The 18,882-nt window shown below is 40.6% G+C and overlaps 1 protein-coding gene across 5 annotated transcripts in view; it reads right to left on the bottom strand.

The window, feature by feature from the left end:
- Positions 1-18,882, bottom strand: part of rxraa (retinoid X receptor, alpha a) — a 182,489-nt gene that overhangs the window by 3,625 nt on the left and 159,982 nt on the right. For 3 of the 5 annotated variants that reach the window (XM_046375620.1, XM_046375621.1, XM_046375624.1), the window contains 6 exons: positions 18,411-18,590; positions 12,666-12,850; positions 6,684-6,813; positions 4,892-5,024; positions 2,518-2,609; positions 765-870 (listed from right to left, as the gene is read on the bottom strand). In XM_046375620.1, coding sequence (XP_046231576.1) covers positions 765-870; positions 2,518-2,609; positions 4,892-5,024; positions 6,684-6,813; positions 12,666-12,850; positions 18,411-18,590 — 826 coding nt within the window. The remainder of the gene's footprint in view (positions 1-764; positions 871-2,517; positions 2,610-4,891; positions 5,025-6,683; positions 6,814-12,665; positions 12,851-18,410; positions 18,591-18,882) is intronic. The other 2 variants (XM_046375622.1, XM_046375623.1) reach the window with 1 other exon arrangement.

Raw genomic sequence — 18,882 nt, 5'->3', positions numbered from 1 at the left:
TGTCACAACATAACAAAAATTAGACATAAAGATATTATACAGTTGACAACAAGAAGGAGGGATGTGGAGAAAAACAATCTCACAACAAACTACACAGGCATAATTTATGTCTGGCTCATGCAAGAGGTGATCAGTTACATTTCACTGTCCAGCTGTCACTTCTCTCATCCCAAGACTGCCCCTTTGCCCCACTGCCTTGGAGTAAAGCAGTGCTTTGCAGCTGCTTTGCTTTTTTAAGAGTTTTTTTTTTTTTTAAGGGGTAAGCATTCAACTATAACACCGTCACAGTATGCTAATCCTGTGATGACATGTCTTTGGCAGCTCTATTCATATTTTCTAATCGCTTCAGGTCTGTAAAGTGACCACTGACACAACTAACTTTGTTTTTGTTTTCTTCTTCTTTTTTTTTTCCCCCCCAGTGTGAAACCCTCATAAGAGCAAACCAAATAAGGAAGACACAATTAGGATAAGAATGCAAAAAATGTTCTTGCATGAAGCCCCATTTCTTTACTTATTTTGAGATCCGCAATACATCTGTGCAATGAATCAAATGCGTCTGATAATAGCGTGAAAATGATGAAAAATGTGGATGTTGTATGTGACAGCTGTAATATTTACCTTATAAAGGCTTGTGTGGATTGGAGCTTAAAATAAATACACGTGTAAGCCATACTCTTTTTGTATTTCTCTGGCTGTGGATTGCACAGTTTATCTCAGCACCAGAGTCTGGGGATGTGCACAGTCATTTCTGTTTGTATCTATACCTGCCAGGCTGCTCAGGGTACTTCTGTTTGCAGTAGGCCTCTAAAGACGCATACACTTTCTCTCTCAGAGCCTCTACCTCACCGGGGTTGGACAGTCCTTTAGAGTCTGTGGAGATGCACACAAAAATAATATTAAAAAAAAAAATTAACAGCGGCAAACCTGTGCCTTTTTCTAATTAAGAGTCCTGTATGTGCTGCCACATGGGCTCCTCGCAGCAGTTTGTGATGGAGAGCAGAGACTTACTAACTTACAAGTTGAGTTTTAACCCCGCATGCTCGCCGTGTACATGTGTCACCACATTCTGGGTTAGTCCAATTAAGACTGTAATTTCCAAGCTGCGCTAATTTAAGCCTCACTGGAGGACTCGTCTTTGATTAACACAAACACGTCATTGATTAACATTTCTGAGGAACAAAGCATTGCACGATTGATCAACAATGAATGAACATTTGTTGTTAATTGCTGGACTCAATCACACAGTGTGGGAAAGGAAGGACTGAACCCCCCTGCCCCCTCCGCGTTCTGCTTTCTCAGTCAGGCCGGTGAAGCCCAAATTAACATGGAATCAGGCTGAGAAGTGAACTGGGACCATTGGACCTGGCTGTGGCCCGAACAAAATGTGAAACACAGAAGATCAGTGTGTCTGGGCTGAACAGATCCACAGTGGCCCCAAGAGGGACAGAAAGGGGCTCCCACAGTGAGTCATTAAAAACCTGGGTCACACTCACAGGTTGGTTTTGTAGGCTTGGGTGTCATGTGGATCAGGTTCAAATACAGAACAAAGTACTGATAGCAGGAGGGACACATGTCTTGGCAGAGCATGGGCAGGGGTTAAAGAAAACCTGGTGCCATAGTCTTTCTCTCTCAGATTTTTACAGAATAACAAGAAAATCACAAAAGGATGTCATATTACAAAAACAAACAACAAAACATCCTTGTACTGCATTTGTGATTGCATTTGTGACTGATGAATATGACTGACGATTGGTGGATCCCAATTGTGATTTTTTTTTCTGCATAATCTTCTTCTCCATCCGCAGTAGAAAACATATGGTTGAATACACTGATTCTGCACCTCTCTGAAGTGGTGTATTTACCCATATTTTGGTGAAAATATCAATATTTGCAAGATACTTTGAATTCTTCTGGGTGGTGGAGAAGGGGATTATACTGCAGGGGTGCTTTGAGAGGTTCTTTTGGATGTTTTGGTACTTTCCTCTTCTGCTGTGAAAAACTGTTGCCATTGAAATGGATTGTAACCAATTTTAGACTGCGTCAACAAAGAAACTACATAAGTTTTACAGCCAGCTGCCAAGCATACTGGAGGGGAGAGTTTGATACTCAAACAGAGATCTTAGAGTATCGCTAAGCTCCAAATGAGTCATATTTTATTCTGTCGATATTAAGGTTGCTCGCAGGCCTACAGCACATCTTTGAACTTGACTAAGAGCTGTGACTGTTCTCTCAGCGCATTCACACGCAGGAAATATGTCAACAACAATGACTTTGCACTATTATTTTATGTATGAAACCTCAAAACAACAACTGATAAACTCAAATCAGAGCCAGTTGTATTACTTTTTCCCTGACTGTGTTGCTCCACAGTCAAATTGAGTCTGTCAAGGTGTTCAACAGTACATGCTCTTATAAAACTATACATCCTTGAGAGAAGTAATTTTACTGCTTCTTTAAACTGCCACAACAAATAAAAGCTTCTACATATATATATATAGTATATATAGTGATAGTTACCTGGGTTGAAAAGGACTATGGCTCGAAGACACCCCAGTTCTGTCTTATCCATCTGCATGTCCCTCATCTTTGACACCAATTCTGTGAGCACTCTGCACAAAAGAGACAAAAAAAAAAAAAAAAAAAATAAATCAGACATGTGGCTCATTCAAATTCAGTTTGTTTAAGCCTTCTTGGCTGGTTTGTGTTATATCAGACAAACTAACGAGTGCCATACAAGTTAAGATCACAGGAAACCATTTGGGTCTAATTGGAACATTTTAGTAAATGACACACTCATGTGAATTATCCAGAATCCAGAGTGGGACATTAAAAATATGGTTTAACCTCTATCCAGCTCAAATCTATTTAAAGACAAATACATACAGGCATACTCTCAGCCCTCATTGGCACAGTTAGATGAGTGGAAAAGTTTACAATACTGCAAAGTAATTATATTTAGTACATGGTTTTCAGAAAAGGAAAGCCACAGAGTAAACACAAGTTGTAACCTAAAACCAGCACTCCCACTGTCTGTGTGTGACATCACTGGTGGGAGTGTCAGCGCGTGGAGTCACTCGAACTCCTCACCCCTCTTTGACTCGGTCACACCCTCTCTTCAGCTGCTCTTTATTTCCCTCTCGCCGCCCCCACCCCCCTGCTCGCACTCGGGTAGTAAAGTCAATTGTGGTTCTTAGCTCATTCTAATTCAATTTGCTCCGAGGAAGAACAACAGAGCCAGAAAAGAAAGAAAAAAAGGGGAAAATAAAAAGTGCTCAAGTCAATCAGTCTCTCCATTCGTACGGTGAGGAGAAAAAGGAGTAGATCAAGAAACTATCAGTTGTCTGTATCTTAATACTTGCCACAGTTAATGACCAGAGATGGAATAAGTCCTGTGGCTGTGAACGCTGATGACTGAGCACAGAGGCTGGAGATCAGAGGAGGTGTGGAGGACAGAGACACGAGGAAATGAGAAGAAGAATAGACATATGTCCAGAGACAGACTGCTGCTCATTTGGGTTCAATAAGCACCTGACAAACTATCTAAGCAATTCATTGAACGGGGGAATGGCTGACTAACACTGGTCAACAAAGACCTAAAATACATTTTTTCTTGTAAGGTTTGTAACTTTTCGACTCATGTAGCTAAGTTCAACTCAAGGTGCGATGCTGCTGAACTGACACCGCAGACTCATGTGAGATTTCACTCTGTCAGACAGCTGGAAAGTCAATAACAGTGACCAAGGTGGTCCCTGCACAAACCTTACTTCACAGCCAGTGACTTGCATGGATTCTCTTTCTTTTTTTTTTTATTCTTCTATTTCTTTTTTGACATTTTCTGAGCAGTTCAGAGTTTCTGTGTGACCACTGGTGCACACAGCTGTACATATTTAATATACTGGAGTCAATCAATAGTTCCTGCACTGTTTTCATGAAACACACTTGGGACACACTGCCGGTGTCAATATTTCAACCTCAAAACGTCAGTGTCATATTCTGCAAATCATGAACCCACTTTCGAATAGAATATCTTTATCAATGGGTGTTGCAACTAATGCTTTATTAATAGTTAATAATTATTTATTAATCTTAATAGATCAGTAATGAGTAATTTAATAATATTTTCTTACTAAATGTGTACACATTTATATAGTAGTTGAAAATAATCGTTTATTAATGATCAACAGAGCAAAAACAAGCCATTAATAAACATGTAACCCAAAGAAAGTTTTGTAGTCAGCAAGATTTTTTTATAAACTGGTAAACCAAGTTATCTTTATTTATGGATTATTACTGACTTACAGCAGTGCAAAATAACTAAGTACATTTACTCAAGTATCTTACTTAAGTATAATTTTGAGGAACTTCTACTTTATTGGAGTATTACCACTTAATGATACTTCATACTTCTGCTCTGCTACCATTTGGAAATATTATACTTTTTACTCAATTACATATACTTGAAAACTTTAATTACTTGTTATTTTCCAGATTCAGATAGATACAAGCCAAAACCTAATCAACAAATTAATGATGGCATTATAATATCAATTAGACTTTAATGATCACCAGAGAGAAATCCACAAATTACCCCACAGGATACAAATATATATTTAAAATATATATTAATAAGTAAATAATAGCACCACATTTGCCAGATGCAATATTGATTGATTAATAGTAGACACAGTAATTTACACAAGAATGCACCAATGATCAGATTTAATAATAAACATTTTTAGTACCTCGATTATGCTTTAAAATCCAGTATGTTTGTTTGTTTTATTAGTGAAAAGGTAGGTAAAATGTTAAAAGCAGTAGCTGCACGCTGCACTTAGTTTAAACATGACTACAAATGAATATGATGGACAATGTACAGTAGAATCATAATGACCTGTCAAAGATGGCACCCACTCCGGCACTATGGGCACTGTTGCGGTGGACGTGCAGCCCGGTCGCCAACAAGATCCCGTCTTTAATCGCTATCGAACGGTGCGAAAATGATGCAATGAGGAGTTCATTCCAACCTGCAGCAGAGATGGGGAGAGGGATCGAGGAAAAGTATGAGCAAATCCCTGGACAAAAGTTCACACAGCATTCAAGCAAAATGAAAGTGACAACAAAGGGGGAATTCCAATGAATCAATTAAGCTTCGCGGTAAAAGCGAGCAGCTTTCTCAAGCACAGGCATCAGGTTATTACGAAGACATTTGAATCATGCTTTCGGAAGAGACAAGCGTGTAAAAGGGATGAACTGCGGCTGCCATTACAATAAAGACAACAGGCTTGATGTGCCAAAGCTGGGGCTTGACACAGAGAGCACCAAAGACACAAGACGCCGCCTTCTGAGTGACAGGGCTCCTTTAACTGTTCTGCCTGGCAACACTCGCCTCTTCTCCCCAGAGTTGAGTTGGGTATGAGAGAAGCTGGGATGCTTTTATCTGTGATACAGCAGAACTAAAGCGGTTATTTATAGAAAACCTGAGAGCCAAGAAGAGACAAACTCTCCAGAATAATGTCTCCCTGCTTTGCTGAAGTCTCTCCATCAATGCATGTGTGCAGGATAAGGAGAGATGGGAGGATTTTTTTTTTTTTAAAGTATGGCATGGGTGTGTAATAGCTTTTTTTCCCCTCAAGGTGGATTTATAATATAATGGTGTAATTTGGTGCGACAGGCAGGCTACAAGGGCAACGTGTTGGGAGAACCTAAAAGACCTTCATGCATGTGATGTTAGTGAATGTAAGAGAAGTAACAGATGATTCACTGTGTGTTTTCATGTTGCCATTTCTGTGTTCCTGAGTGTTTGGTTTTCTTTTCCACATAGAGCAGATACACACAATGAGCTGTTATGACCTTGGTAGGTCGACTCCAGTCTCAGTCACATAACCAAGAGATTTATTCAGGGTTATGGCCACATTATACTACTCAAGCTGTTTTGTATAGATTTTTCTACCCAGACACAAATAGAGAGCTAGCACAAGCAGCTCTACTTCAGTCAAGAGGGTTTCTTTTAACAGTTAAAACATGTGCTTGGGTTTTTTGGGTTGGGTTGTTTCTTGCTTCATTTTCTTGCCATTTTAACCAACATAAAACAAAGGCTAGTTAGTTAGCCATTAGCAGGCTCGTGGAAACTGCGGACAGTGAATGCTAACAAAAGTAAAAGTAAAGAAAACATGTTCATATTTACTACTTAGGAAAGTAGTAGATTCTCATTTATTCACTCCAGTTTGGACCTCTTGTCACAATTGTCTGTGCAGGACAGACTTTTCCTTCACTCTCTAACAGTACAGTACCTACAGCGTGTGCAGTAGCTCTGCAAAACTTGCACCTTATCAGTGATCTAATCAGTCAGACTAACTGAAAACATCTGTGTGTGCGTGTAGGTGTGCAAACCCCTTAAAAAAACTGCTCAGGATTAAAAACCAAGGATCAAACTAATCTAGCCATGTTTGTTCTAATAATAAAGTCTAGAGTGGGTATTTGTCAGAATTTGCGGGCTTATTTGTACATTATTTGATCTCAACTTCTGAGTGACAGCTAAATCCGGATGTCTCACAGAGGGGACATTATGGACATTATGGAATAAAATTATCTTCATTAGTTATTAGTTGGTTGTCTGGTTTTTTGCACAAAAAAAGTCTGCCTGCTTATTTTGATGCTGCTTGTTGATGCAAATGTTGACATACCTGCTCGTAGAAGGATGACCTGGTCGTCCAGGGGCAGCTCAGAGAAGTGGGGGATCCTCTTGGCCCATTCCACCAGGGTAAAGAGCTGTTTGTCAGCTGCCTGACAGATGTTTGTCACTGGGTCGTTGGGCTGCAGGGAATCAGATGCAAGTAGACACAAATCTTGAAGTTAAAAATTCAGGTAATGCATGAAAGGTGTCATGTTTTTATTTAATAGTCCGTGTGTCCCTTTTGCTCGAGATCCTTGTGACACATCTAGCCACCTATCACTGCATGGACATTCACACTTACATGACTACAGTATCCTTTAAAGAGGAGCTAACAGGAAGACAAAACAAACAGTGATTCTGTCCCAGCTTGCAGAGAGCTGCCGGAGAAGAAACAACTTTCACCAAGCAGACTCTTTCTTTGGGGACCTTTCAGCCGGCAAACAAATCAGCTTTTTGGACAGCCAGTGGAGCTCCAGAGGCCCCTTCTGGTGCTTTACTGACACTTCACAACATAATAAGCACTTAGGAGCTCAAATGGGACAATATTACCACACTGGGTAGGGCTTTTAAACACACAGCAAATGCAAATGATTGTGTATTATTATTTTCATTTACTCATAAAGTAGGAATGATCATAAGTAAAGTGAATAATGAAGACCGTGTGACTATTCTCCTATTCTCCAATCATGTAACTGAGACAAAAGTTAAAACAACTTAAATTTGACAAAGCAAATAACTTTTGTTTCATTATCTATCAAAAGCTAAGATAAATCCATAGCCAGTCATAGTTAATCTATTTTCATATCTTGAACAACCTTTCAAGTAACATGTTTTGAAAAGATTAATTGTCACCATTTAAAATCTTAATTTCTCAGAAAAACAAAAAAAACAAAAAACATATTGATAAAAGATAATTGCTAATGGACTGGGATTCTACTGTACATTGTCCATCAAGTGCCCAAAACAGGAAAACTGGCTGGTTGTCCAGATGAACGCCGCAATCTTTTCTCAATTTCCCCTCATTAGATCTACTTAAGCCTAGAGGAGAATAAGAACATAAAAGCTACAAGAATGTTGGAGGAAGGATCTTACGGCTGTGAGGTATGGCCATATCTATTATTCTAACGTATGTATCATATGCTTTAAAAAAGCCTCTCTTCAGTCTAGGTATTTAAATGGCTTAAGTGCTGCAGTGAATATAGTACATACAGTATACTGCTGACGCAAAAGCCTGCTCCATCAAATGTACTGTATCAACCGTCTTGAACTGCAGAATAAGCAACCTCTTCAAAATAATCTCTCTAGTGAACCACCATTCTGAAGCCTAGAGTTGAATATTTTGGAGCCAGAAGTGTCAATATTTGGACAAAAATGTGCAATTGGAGATATCCTGACTGGATCTGACTGAGAACGTGAGTTTGGTAGTGACGTAAGCACAAAGCAGCCATGCCCTAAACCATACCCTGCTTTAATGCCTATTTTGCTCTAAATGAGACCATAATTTACAAAATGAACATCACACTGTATTGCAGAAGACTTGAAAGACTTGAGCTACTGAGACTATAAATCGATTAAAAAACTGTTCACTGACTGGTCATTTTCTTTTCACAAACGACTGGACTTCTTGTAACCAGTCATTCCCTGCCAGCCATTAGAAAGAATGCAGGTTTAAGTTTACTTTACATTTAGACGCCTTAAGTTATTGAATTTATTTATTCATGTAGTGTATCTTCTGTCCTAAAAAGTCAACTATACAAAGCACAGTAGTTAACGAAATACTGGTACCATCCTAAAGAAGGTAGAAGTAGGGATGTGTACATTGAAAGATGTAAACTGCAGTTGAGGTGGCCAGAATCCCCACATCCCCAGAAAGATAGTTACCAAGATAGTTATCTCTGTTTCCTCACTGCTAGCTACACAGCTGAACATGAGCATGATCATTTCTGTCTGCAATCAAAGCTCCACTGCAAAGACAAGGACTGCTCGTCCTTAACTGTCTTGATGCATCAGATTGGGAAAAATCATTCTTTTACCAACTGGGAGTATGTGAGCAATGGTGGAATACTAATGCAACACAAATACACTACGACTAAGTCCCTCAAATGTAAATCCAGTTGGGTGGGGGTCTCAAACAATACTGTCAACTACTGACAAGTAATTTACCATTATCCCAGGAGTACATACCCTGGATATGTATGTGTGTAAACAAAGACTTTGTGCACATGCTTTGCATAATTTTAAATCAAGTAAACATCCTTAAATCCTAAGTATCTTTGTGTGAACTCGCACTCCAACAATAATCGTCAGAAACTTCTCCCCAAACTTCCTCCTCCAAATCCCACGGATCGATGCTAAAACCTTGGAGGATCCCAACATCAACTGCAGCTCTCAAGAGAAGATTAGTTCAAGATGAAGGAGAAAACATCCCTCCACTGACATTCTCCTCTTATAATACGCAGGCCAAAGACTATCCCTTCTTCTCCTCCACGTTCCCTCCCCACGGTGTGAAACTCACACTGACTGCAGAGCATCACAGATATGAAAAACTTAAACCAGACACAAAGCCTAGTCTGTTTTGAAAACTGCAAGTCTTCTTTTTATTCTTCAGCAGGAGAAAGAAAACAGCCAGCCTATGAATATTTCAGCATCTGATCTCCGTGGGAGACGTGGACGGCGCAGCTCAGTGCGACAGTTTTCGTGAGCTGCACTTCCTCTAAAAAACGCATAAACAGATTTGGCTAATTCATTCCAAAGGGCAACCCCAGCCAAAACAAAGAAAAACAAAAAAGGGGCTTCAGTGTGTGCCACGGTCGAGCCATTCATAAGAATACAAATCCCAGGGTTCTCGTTAAACATGGCAAGCCTCATGAATGTTGTATGGCTATCTTAGCCGTGTTTACACTGACCTCGTTTCTTTGCCTCTGTCTGCAAAGGTGACAAGGGAGAGCAGCTTACACTCTCCTGCAACAATCCTCAGGCATCGCATTACTGTGCTTACTGTTTCACTCACAGAACAGCATTTAGGATGTTATCGGGCCAAAACGAAGAAGCCCACTGTGACCTGGTAGGGAATAACATTAACCTTTATGTGTAAAAGCACAGAAGCCCACCTAGGAATATCTTGTCACTCAACTGTAAAAGCCACTTCCTCTTCTTCTACTGCAAAGATTACAACCGAAAAACAGCAACAAACAAGCAGGAGGATGCTTGGACGAAAACAGAATTTTTAAATTAACAGGTTTTAGCCCCTTTAGCAGACTTTTTAAAAGGCTGTCACAAGCAACACCATCTTCGATCTCAGTAAATCAAAGGATTTAGAGCCACAAACACTCCACAGCCATGGTTGATCATCCTAGCAACTTAGAGAAATGCCAGGCTTGCATACTGTCCTATGAAATTTTCATCACTTGCGAAGGGGAGTCAAAGATTTGCCTTTCAATTTTTCATTATTCTGCTTGAACCAGACTATACTAGCGTGACAACCGAGGGAAAATTGGGTATTCATAAAGATCGTATGAAAATGAATCACTTAAGTGTCCCACATTTTTAGACTGAAAGAGGAAACTTCCCTGATATGTTGAAACAGGGATAAATCATCAGCTAATTATCACCTAAATAACAGCAACACCCCCTACCATAACTACAGGGAGACATATTTTAAATGCAAAGATAGTAGATAGGACAGTCAACCAGAAATAATACAAAAGACAGGAAGTCTGAGAAGGAGAGGAATACATAGAATAGATTTAAAGAGACACTCCCAGGATTAGTGGATGATAGCCCCCCTTAAGAGAGGTCCTCTCCTTGCCCGACTGAAAGCAAATTACTAACGCCTATTTAACTCCTGTTCTAGGTCACCATGAGATAAACACACATTATTCAGGTTGGCCAGACCCCAGCCATTAGACAGTGGTGGTGGCCTATTCATGATGTACGCTCATGGCCTGGGCCCTGTGATCAATTATAACATGGGGCAGCGCCTCTGAAAGGAGACCTCACAAGGTGTGGGTGAGAGTGGTGATGGTGTGTGTGTGTGTGTGTGTGTGTGTGTGTGTGTGTGTGTGTGTGTGTGTGTGTGTGTGTGGTGGTGGTGGTGGAGGGACGGGGAGGGGATTGCACTCTGTATGCAGATACTCTATTCTGGGCTCTAGTTTGATATTTTCCTGCTTACTCTTAGTAGATACCTACAGCTTTAAGTCTTTTTATTTTTTCAATTAATTTACTCTTTTTTTTTTTCCTCAATTCTGAAAGGCCCGATCCCTTATGCACTGCTGTCCACTGACTTTGGCATAACCTCCTGTGCGTCTTAGAACACTTACTTACCAGTACTGGGAATCAAACCAGGCCTCTTTGCCATGTCATGGACAGACCTTTAATTTGATCATTTTTATTTCATTCTATATTTGAAAAACATGAACAAATGGATACGAACAAACACCACTGTATTACAACTTGCACAGGGTCAGGAATTTGGGAGATGGATAACATGAATGAACATGATGATTCCACTTAAAGTTGATCAACTATAAAATTCTCAGTCCCCATACATCCATATATCAGTCTTGTTTTCATCTCTTTTCTGCAGGCTGTGTGCATCGAGGGACTCAACATGGCTAAACCCAAACACACTCAGTGCATTAGTGTGTCTGAGCTGCTAGCCACTCCCCTGTGACTCCCCACTCTTTCTCCCTCTCCCTAATGTCAACGCTCATCTCCTATGTTTCCATCTGGCCCCCAAAATAGCTCCCATTTACTCACATAACAGCCTTCACATTTCCACCTTTACTTCACAGGACATTTCCCTCCCCTGAAGCAGATGAATCCCAGAAGAAGCCCTCCCTCTCTCCTTCCATCCTTCAGTCCCCCCCCCCAATCCTCATCCACTCTCTTTGGTAGGCTGCTGCACAACTCCACTGTTTCTCATGTTCCAGCAGAATTCCTGAGAAAGCTGAGGCTTTGTGGGATGCTTTCAGGAACAGTCTGCCTGTTGCATTATTCATCACTCTTAGTCTCCTCTGTGTCAAAGACAACCCGCAGTGCCCAGCTGATACTGAGGGGCTGGATGAGGAAACTCACAGCTGAGTGTAGTAGCTGATAAAAGGTGAACAGGTAAACCAGCGCTCTACACCACAAGCATTCACCTCCAAAGGGACTAAAATAGGGAGGACAAGCGGTAATCACTCCCAGAATGTTAACATCTTTACCAGCAGGGTGTTGATACGCTTCCAGAAAGCCTTAGACTCCACAATAAAAACAAACTGAAAGTTTTACTGAAGCTTTATTACTGGAAAAAGAGCAAATAAAATGCTTTTGTAATGTGTGGTTTATGAAAAAAATGATGTAGGAGCTGCTTAGCTTGAAAAAAAAAATAGAATAAAATGTAGACAATGTTGGAAAACAAAGCAAATAACATATATGCCATAAGCCATAAATCACACACACATTTTGCTTTCTTAATGGCAGTAGCCTTGGACACATTTTGACAGTCTGATGACATCACATTACACCCTGTTCTTTATACGAGTACAACAACATCATTCTAGTACATAATATACTGTATATGGACACACTTAAAGCCTACTTGAAATGTGCCGGCCATTAAATGTTGATCAATGACATATTTCAGAGTTTTGAACACATAGGAAAACTGTTCCCACATCTATGAGCAAATGACAGAAGTGAGAAAAAGAGCAGGGTATGTGCAGAACAATATATGGCAAAGTATATGAATAAATGATATATGAAAATAAGGGACGTGACAAATGTTGGTCCATCATTTATCAGAGTCAAGAAGAGAAGCTATATTCAAACTCTCGTCCATTTTCATTGTTTATTTGCAGTCAGGTTAATCTAAACAAGTCAAGTCATTCATTCATGCTAATGTGTGTATTATGTGGCAGCGGGCATGAACAAGTACATAAAGCGGTGACTTACTGCACAATGATACGGTATGTGAGTGCCAAAGAATGTCAAAAAAAAAATGCCAACTCACCGAACTGGATGGCACACTAAGGTTGGTCTCAATGTAGGTCTCGGTTTTGGGTTCCACCGCCTGCTCTGCCTCCAGAATCTTCTCCACGGGCATGTCCTCATTGGCGCAGCTGGTGGACTCCACCTCGTTCTCATTTTTGTCCTTGGCTCTCTGGCGCTCCTCCTGAACAGCTGCATGTAACAAAACTGGTTCCGGTCACTACTGCTGTTTTTTTGTCTTGTTTTTTAACAATGTCTTCAGCAGCACACTTATGTCAAAAGATTCAGGATTTAAGCAAGACTCTAATTAAGGTTTCAAAAGCTTGTTTCTTAGAAAATGACTCAATACTGTGCCAGTAGTCATAAGATATTAAAACTGCATTAATCAATAGTTTTTATACTGACAATAAATCAACTGAAAATTAGTAATGTACTCTCAGATAATCATCACCCAATCTCAGGATTCTTTTAGTCTACGTTAACTATTTTGATTCACTCTCACCACTTTCATTATCAGCCCCATTTCAAGCAGCAGCAGGCAGCTGTTTTCGCCAAACAAGTGCTGATAGATCAAGTGCTACCAGCCCAGCATCAAATAACAGAGTTAGCTTGTAATAATAGACAGAGTTAATTGTCTATTAACTCTAAACACATGCCAATCTGCCAATGTGATGAAGATATTCCAACTGTTTCCAAATCAGCTTTTTTCTTTTTTACAAATTTTTCTATATTCAAGTGTTCTTGCCTCTAGTGCAACAAACTGATTGAAATATTGTTCAAGACACTGAACTCTTTTCCAGAAGCAGTCTCTAATAAGGGGACTGGCACTGGGAACCGCATTGATAGATTCTTATATTTTCTGCTCTAGAAAAAAAAACCAAAACGAAACGAAGCTGTATGAATCTGAGATGAAAGGCGGATGTCTCTTTTTGTTTCGCAACACATGTAGAAGCAGATGGTACAGCTTCCAACACTGAATCTTCCCTTTGATTAAATTCTACATTCTTGCGCATTTTGAGAAAACAAACACTCCATACCCTGATACACATCAGTGGAAAACTCCATAGTTGGTCCCTGTTTGTATCTGCACACACTTGTGTATACAATGTGTGTGCATTTGCTTACCCATGTCGAGTGTCTGCATGTGTGATTGCCTGCTTCAGTCAGTGTGTCTCAGTAAGCCAGTAAATAGTGCATGACCCTGTATGTATTATGCCAGTAAACACATCCAAGAGAGTTCAATCATCAATAATTGCTTCGGCAGTGCGGATGGAATTTATTTAGGACCTTAGACCTACATTATGCACAGTGCAGTGAAGAAATGTTCAAGGACTTCTTTTAGCTTCCTTATTAAAGAGATGTGCTTTTCATGCATTGCTCAATGACAAACAGCCGGCTTTAATACACAAATCATTTATAGACACATACATAATGTATCACCTGTCACTCCTTCAGCCCACGCGTGGTCGCACTGAACAAAACTCAATGAAGACTTTGTGTAGTTTTCTACGTCATGTATTAAAAAAAAAAAGTGGCTGAAATGAAACTGCATTGGTTCTGTCATCCGATTGGCTTGGCGAGGAGACACAGGAAACAGTTTGTGTGCTGAGCAGACACAGAGACTCACTGTGGCCAAGGCAAGAGAAACCGCACCACCACCCTCAAGTAGAATGGAAAAGATGCACATGTGTGTGTGCTTTGTCTTTTCAAAAGGCTATAATTTACTTAATTCAAGACACCACAGAAAAAGTGCTGCGGCTTTTTACAAGTTTATCCCTTAATGAAAAGTTTTGGACATAATGTATTGAAAAATAAAGGACTTTTGGAGATTCAATGTCAGCATGTAAGCTTACATACACACCTGGAGAATCATCCTGCCTGCCTGTCTCTCTCTCTCTCACACACACACACACACAGGGTTTGGAGGATGATCTGTCTTCTTATGGTTCCCCTACTTTGGTTTCTTTTCCAAGTTCTGAATCAGAGAGAGTGTGGTGTTGTTGGTGAGGTGGGGTGGGGGGTAGTTACAGGAGGAGAGGGAAAGGGGCCCCATTTTAGAGGAACTGCTGTCTGGCAGTAGAGGTCAGCCCAAGGGTAGAATACTTGTGTTGGAGTCAGGGAGAGGTGAGGAGGGCTGAAATCATGTTAGCTTTATCCCCCCACCCCCCCCTCGACCCTCCTCCTCTCCTCTCCTGACTGGGAGAGCATAAATTCATTTAATCCTGTTTTTCTGTGGATTCGCTTAGCCTTTTGGGCTACTGCTGCCTTGTTCTCTAACCACAGCCCTCAGGGTGTAGGGGGAGGCTTAGACAGTACTGTGAGTGAGGCGAGAGGCAGTAAATGATAATATCCATGAAAGGAGTAAAGAGCCCAACAATGATAGAAATAAAAGAAAGAGGGAGGGGAGGCCAAGAAAAGGTCAAAACAAACTGGCCAAAATGCATTTAAGAAAATGCATACTCTCTTTGTTCACTTAGCTTTAAACAGTGAAGTTACATCCAACACACACGCAACTGCAAATGCATACCTGATTAACACCTGCTGACGTCTTCGCTCTTCAGCTCCCCTGATTATACAGTACATTGCTCAGTATAATCTATGTAGTTTGTATCTGTATTCTGTAACCGTGGTGATCATAACAGTGAGAGGCAGTGATTGATTTGTTCAATGTGAGAGTGCTTAACAGCATTGCTGAGGATGCTAATTCTTAACACTCTCATAGAGTGTTAAAATTCACACCTAACTGCCCTCCCCCTCAGACAAGCCAATGCTTCTTTATTGACTCTGCTATCTGTCCTCGAAGGTGCTTCACTGTACTGCACCATAATCACAGACCAACTCAGTGTTTACAAGTCAGAGTCATTCTAAAAGACTGAAGAATGAAATTCTATATTGAGCAATTACAACCTCAGAAGAAGAACTAGCACCTTTTTCAACAATGTCAGTTTTCATGAGCCAGTCACATTTTTTTGGGAGAATAATAAAGTGGATCCAAGCAAACATGCAGTCCATAAAATGGAGATGCCTGTGTAAAAACGTGTCAGTCTTTCTAAATACATTGTTCCCTGTTTTCATGCCAATTTATTGATTATTGCTTATTGCTTTATAAGCAAAATAGTTTCTTTATCTATGCCTTTTAGCATTTGGGATTTGCACTTAGACGCTCTCAGTCCAGGTCAATAGTTAAACAGGTGATTCAAAATCTGATCCACTGGCCTCAAAACCCCATGACAATCATGTTAGTCAAACCTTAACCATGCAAATGGTATAGTGGATTATTCTATAAGCCACAATGTCTGCTGAGAGAGGTCCTGAATAAATCCTTAAATGGTGAAATGAAGCCCTTCCTGTCCACAGTGGGATATGTTATCTGATAGTTTAAACTTTAAACGATAAACACTAAACATATAATCACCAAACAAGCCATGTTTGCTGTTATGAAACTGGTTTACAGCCTGATTCAATTTAAATTTAAGTGTTTAACCACTCTGACATGGACAATGACAATATGATTTTGAAGGGAGTTTAAGTGTGATTACCAGCCTGTCATCTGCAACTACGTCTTCTGCCCTGTGAGAGGTATTAAATCTGCATCCATTTGAAAATAGCAGAAACAGCATGTGCATTTCATCAATATCCATAAATAGGGTGCACAATTTCACCCTGCTGTGCAATTACAAGACATTATTTATTTTAGAGTATTTTAGCCAAGTCTGGTGCATTGAATACCACGTAAAATAATGACAAAAGTTTGTGAAAGTTATAGTTCCCAATAACTTAGCAGGCTGTCCCACACAACTTCCAAGTTTATACAAATAATTAGGAGCACAAGAGTACGAACGGTGACATCCAGAGGATGCAAAAAAGGCAGAAGTTCAAGCAGCTTCACTGTTTTATTCTTTTATTCCTCAAGCCTACCTCAGTGAGCTCCCTGAGGACTGCCTGTTCTCACAAAGCCTCACTGTTACCACAACCAGCAGTACTGCAACAGCTGAATGCATTATTTCCCCAAAAGTGGCACTTGAAGCAGTTTCAAGCACAGTAGAGCCTATGGCTGCACAGTGTGATGTAGCAGAGCAAAATTACAGTTCCAAGTGCTACTGTAAAACTGGACTGAGGCAAGATGAAGAAAAATTGCTTAAACTGTAGGAAGAACGTAAAAAGGGACATCTTCCAACATTCTCATTCTAGGGCATTATACATGTGTCCTTTGTAACTGTGCTGCGCTTTGTCCATGTCTGCTTATGAGTTGTGCGCATTTCTACGGCAACTCAGAAGCTTTAGTGTCTTTTTTGTATTCGACCCGCATCAATTTGTCTATCAGGCAAGCAGATCCACAGAGGACGCCATCGCCATAGCTCTCCATAGTGCCTTGAGCCACCTGCACCATCAGGAGAGCTATGTGAGAATGCTGTTCGATTAAAGCTCTTCTTTCAACACCATCATCCTGGACATCCTAGTTAACAAACTGTTAGCCTTAGGCCTGCCCTCACTCACTCGTGCCTGGGTCAAAGACTTCCTGACCAGTGACCCCAGACTGTGAGCTTGGCCCCTATTTGCACACTCAGTGCTAAGCCCACTCCTGTACTCTCTCTACACACACACTGCAGTCTGTCCCACTCAAGCAACACCATCATCAAATTCACTGATGACACAACCATGGTGGGACTCATTTCAGGGGGAGATGAGTCTAGCCTAGTTCTCCTACAGAGACGAGATCCAAGACGAGACCAACAACATGATCAAAAAACAACCTGACACTGAACACGACAAAGACTAAGGAAATCATCATCGATTTCAGGAAAAACAGAGCAGTCCCCGCCCCCTATACATCAGCACAGTCTGTGTAGAGAGAGTCACATTTTCAAATTCCTCAGCACCTTCGAATCAACTAAACTCTCCTGGACCCCAAACACCACAGCAGTCATCAAGAAAGCACAGCAGCGACTCCACTTCCTGAAGGTTCTCAGGAAGACCCACTTGGACAGGAAGATGCTTGTGACCTTCTACAGATCTTCCATTGAGAGCGTGCTAACATACTGCATCACAGTGTGGTATGTCAACTGCACTGAAGAAGACAGGAAGGGGATCAGGAAGGTCACCAGCACTGCACAGAAGATCTGCGGTTGCCCTCTACCCTCCCTGAGGGACATCTACACCTTCCGCTACCTCAGCAGAACAAAAACATTGTGTAGGACAGCTCACACATGCAGGCACAAATACATACACACAAACATTGATCAGGTCAAATCCACGCCGAATGTGCTATATCCATGGGACAGTGCAATGTATTAATTTTAACAGTGCAATATATATTTACTGTTTAATCTTTTACTCCATGCTTCATGTGTGAATATGAATGTTGTGATGAATGGTGCCCGTGTAATAGTTGTGATTACACTAGGTAGAGCCAACCAAATTTCATTGTGCAGTAGTATGAAGATAATAAAGGTTTCTATATTCTATATATTTTATCTGAACGTCACATTCAACCACCAAAAGCAAAGTCAGTCTGGATTCTCCTGTCCTTTATAAAACTTTCAGTACACAGAAAAGAAATGGCCTGATAAACCAAAGCAACTACCAAATATTATATAGATATTCTGTGTGTTTCTGGACACATTGATAAAATATATATTCATCATAAGCACTATACTGCTCTTTGATTTCCTAAAATAGTGCCCTTATCTGCGTCTGAATGTGTGGATTAAAGCAGACTTGAGGGAACAGGTAAGCGGGACTTAATCCTCTACGGTATGTGCTGTACCTTCTCTCTTCATGCCCATGGCTAAACACTTCTGGTAACGGCAGTACTGGCAGCGGTTCCTCTGGCGCTTATCAATGACACAGTCCTTGTTGTCGCGACAGGTGTAGGTCAGGTCTTTGCGCACCGTCCTTTTGAAGAAACCTTTGCAGCCCTCGCAGCTGTATACCCCATAGTGTTTACCTGAGGATAGATAGAAACGGAGATGACACATATCGAGTTTAATCTTTCTTGAGCCACATTTTTCCTTGGTCTAAGTGTGTTATTGTATAATTGATACACAGCCGTCACTTTATCACAACAGCCTGAGATCAATACACATATTAGTTGCTGTCATTGCCATCCATTCTTCTGTTTAGTAACTCATTTGCAAACCAGTGACTGCCAGAACAGCAACATAATCATGAAGAGCACTACAGCTTTCATTGCAGGTTTTTCAGGAGAGCAGAAAACAGAAACCTTTACAGTCTGAGTT

Source organism: Scatophagus argus, chromosome 20, assembly GCF_020382885.2.
Source record: "Scatophagus argus isolate fScaArg1 chromosome 20, fScaArg1.pri, whole genome shotgun sequence".
In the NCBI taxonomy this organism is placed as follows: domain Eukaryota; kingdom Metazoa; phylum Chordata; class Actinopteri; family Scatophagidae; genus Scatophagus; species Scatophagus argus.
The sequence above is the reverse complement of the archived record's forward strand: the minus strand, read 5'-3'. Positions and strand labels throughout refer to the sequence as shown.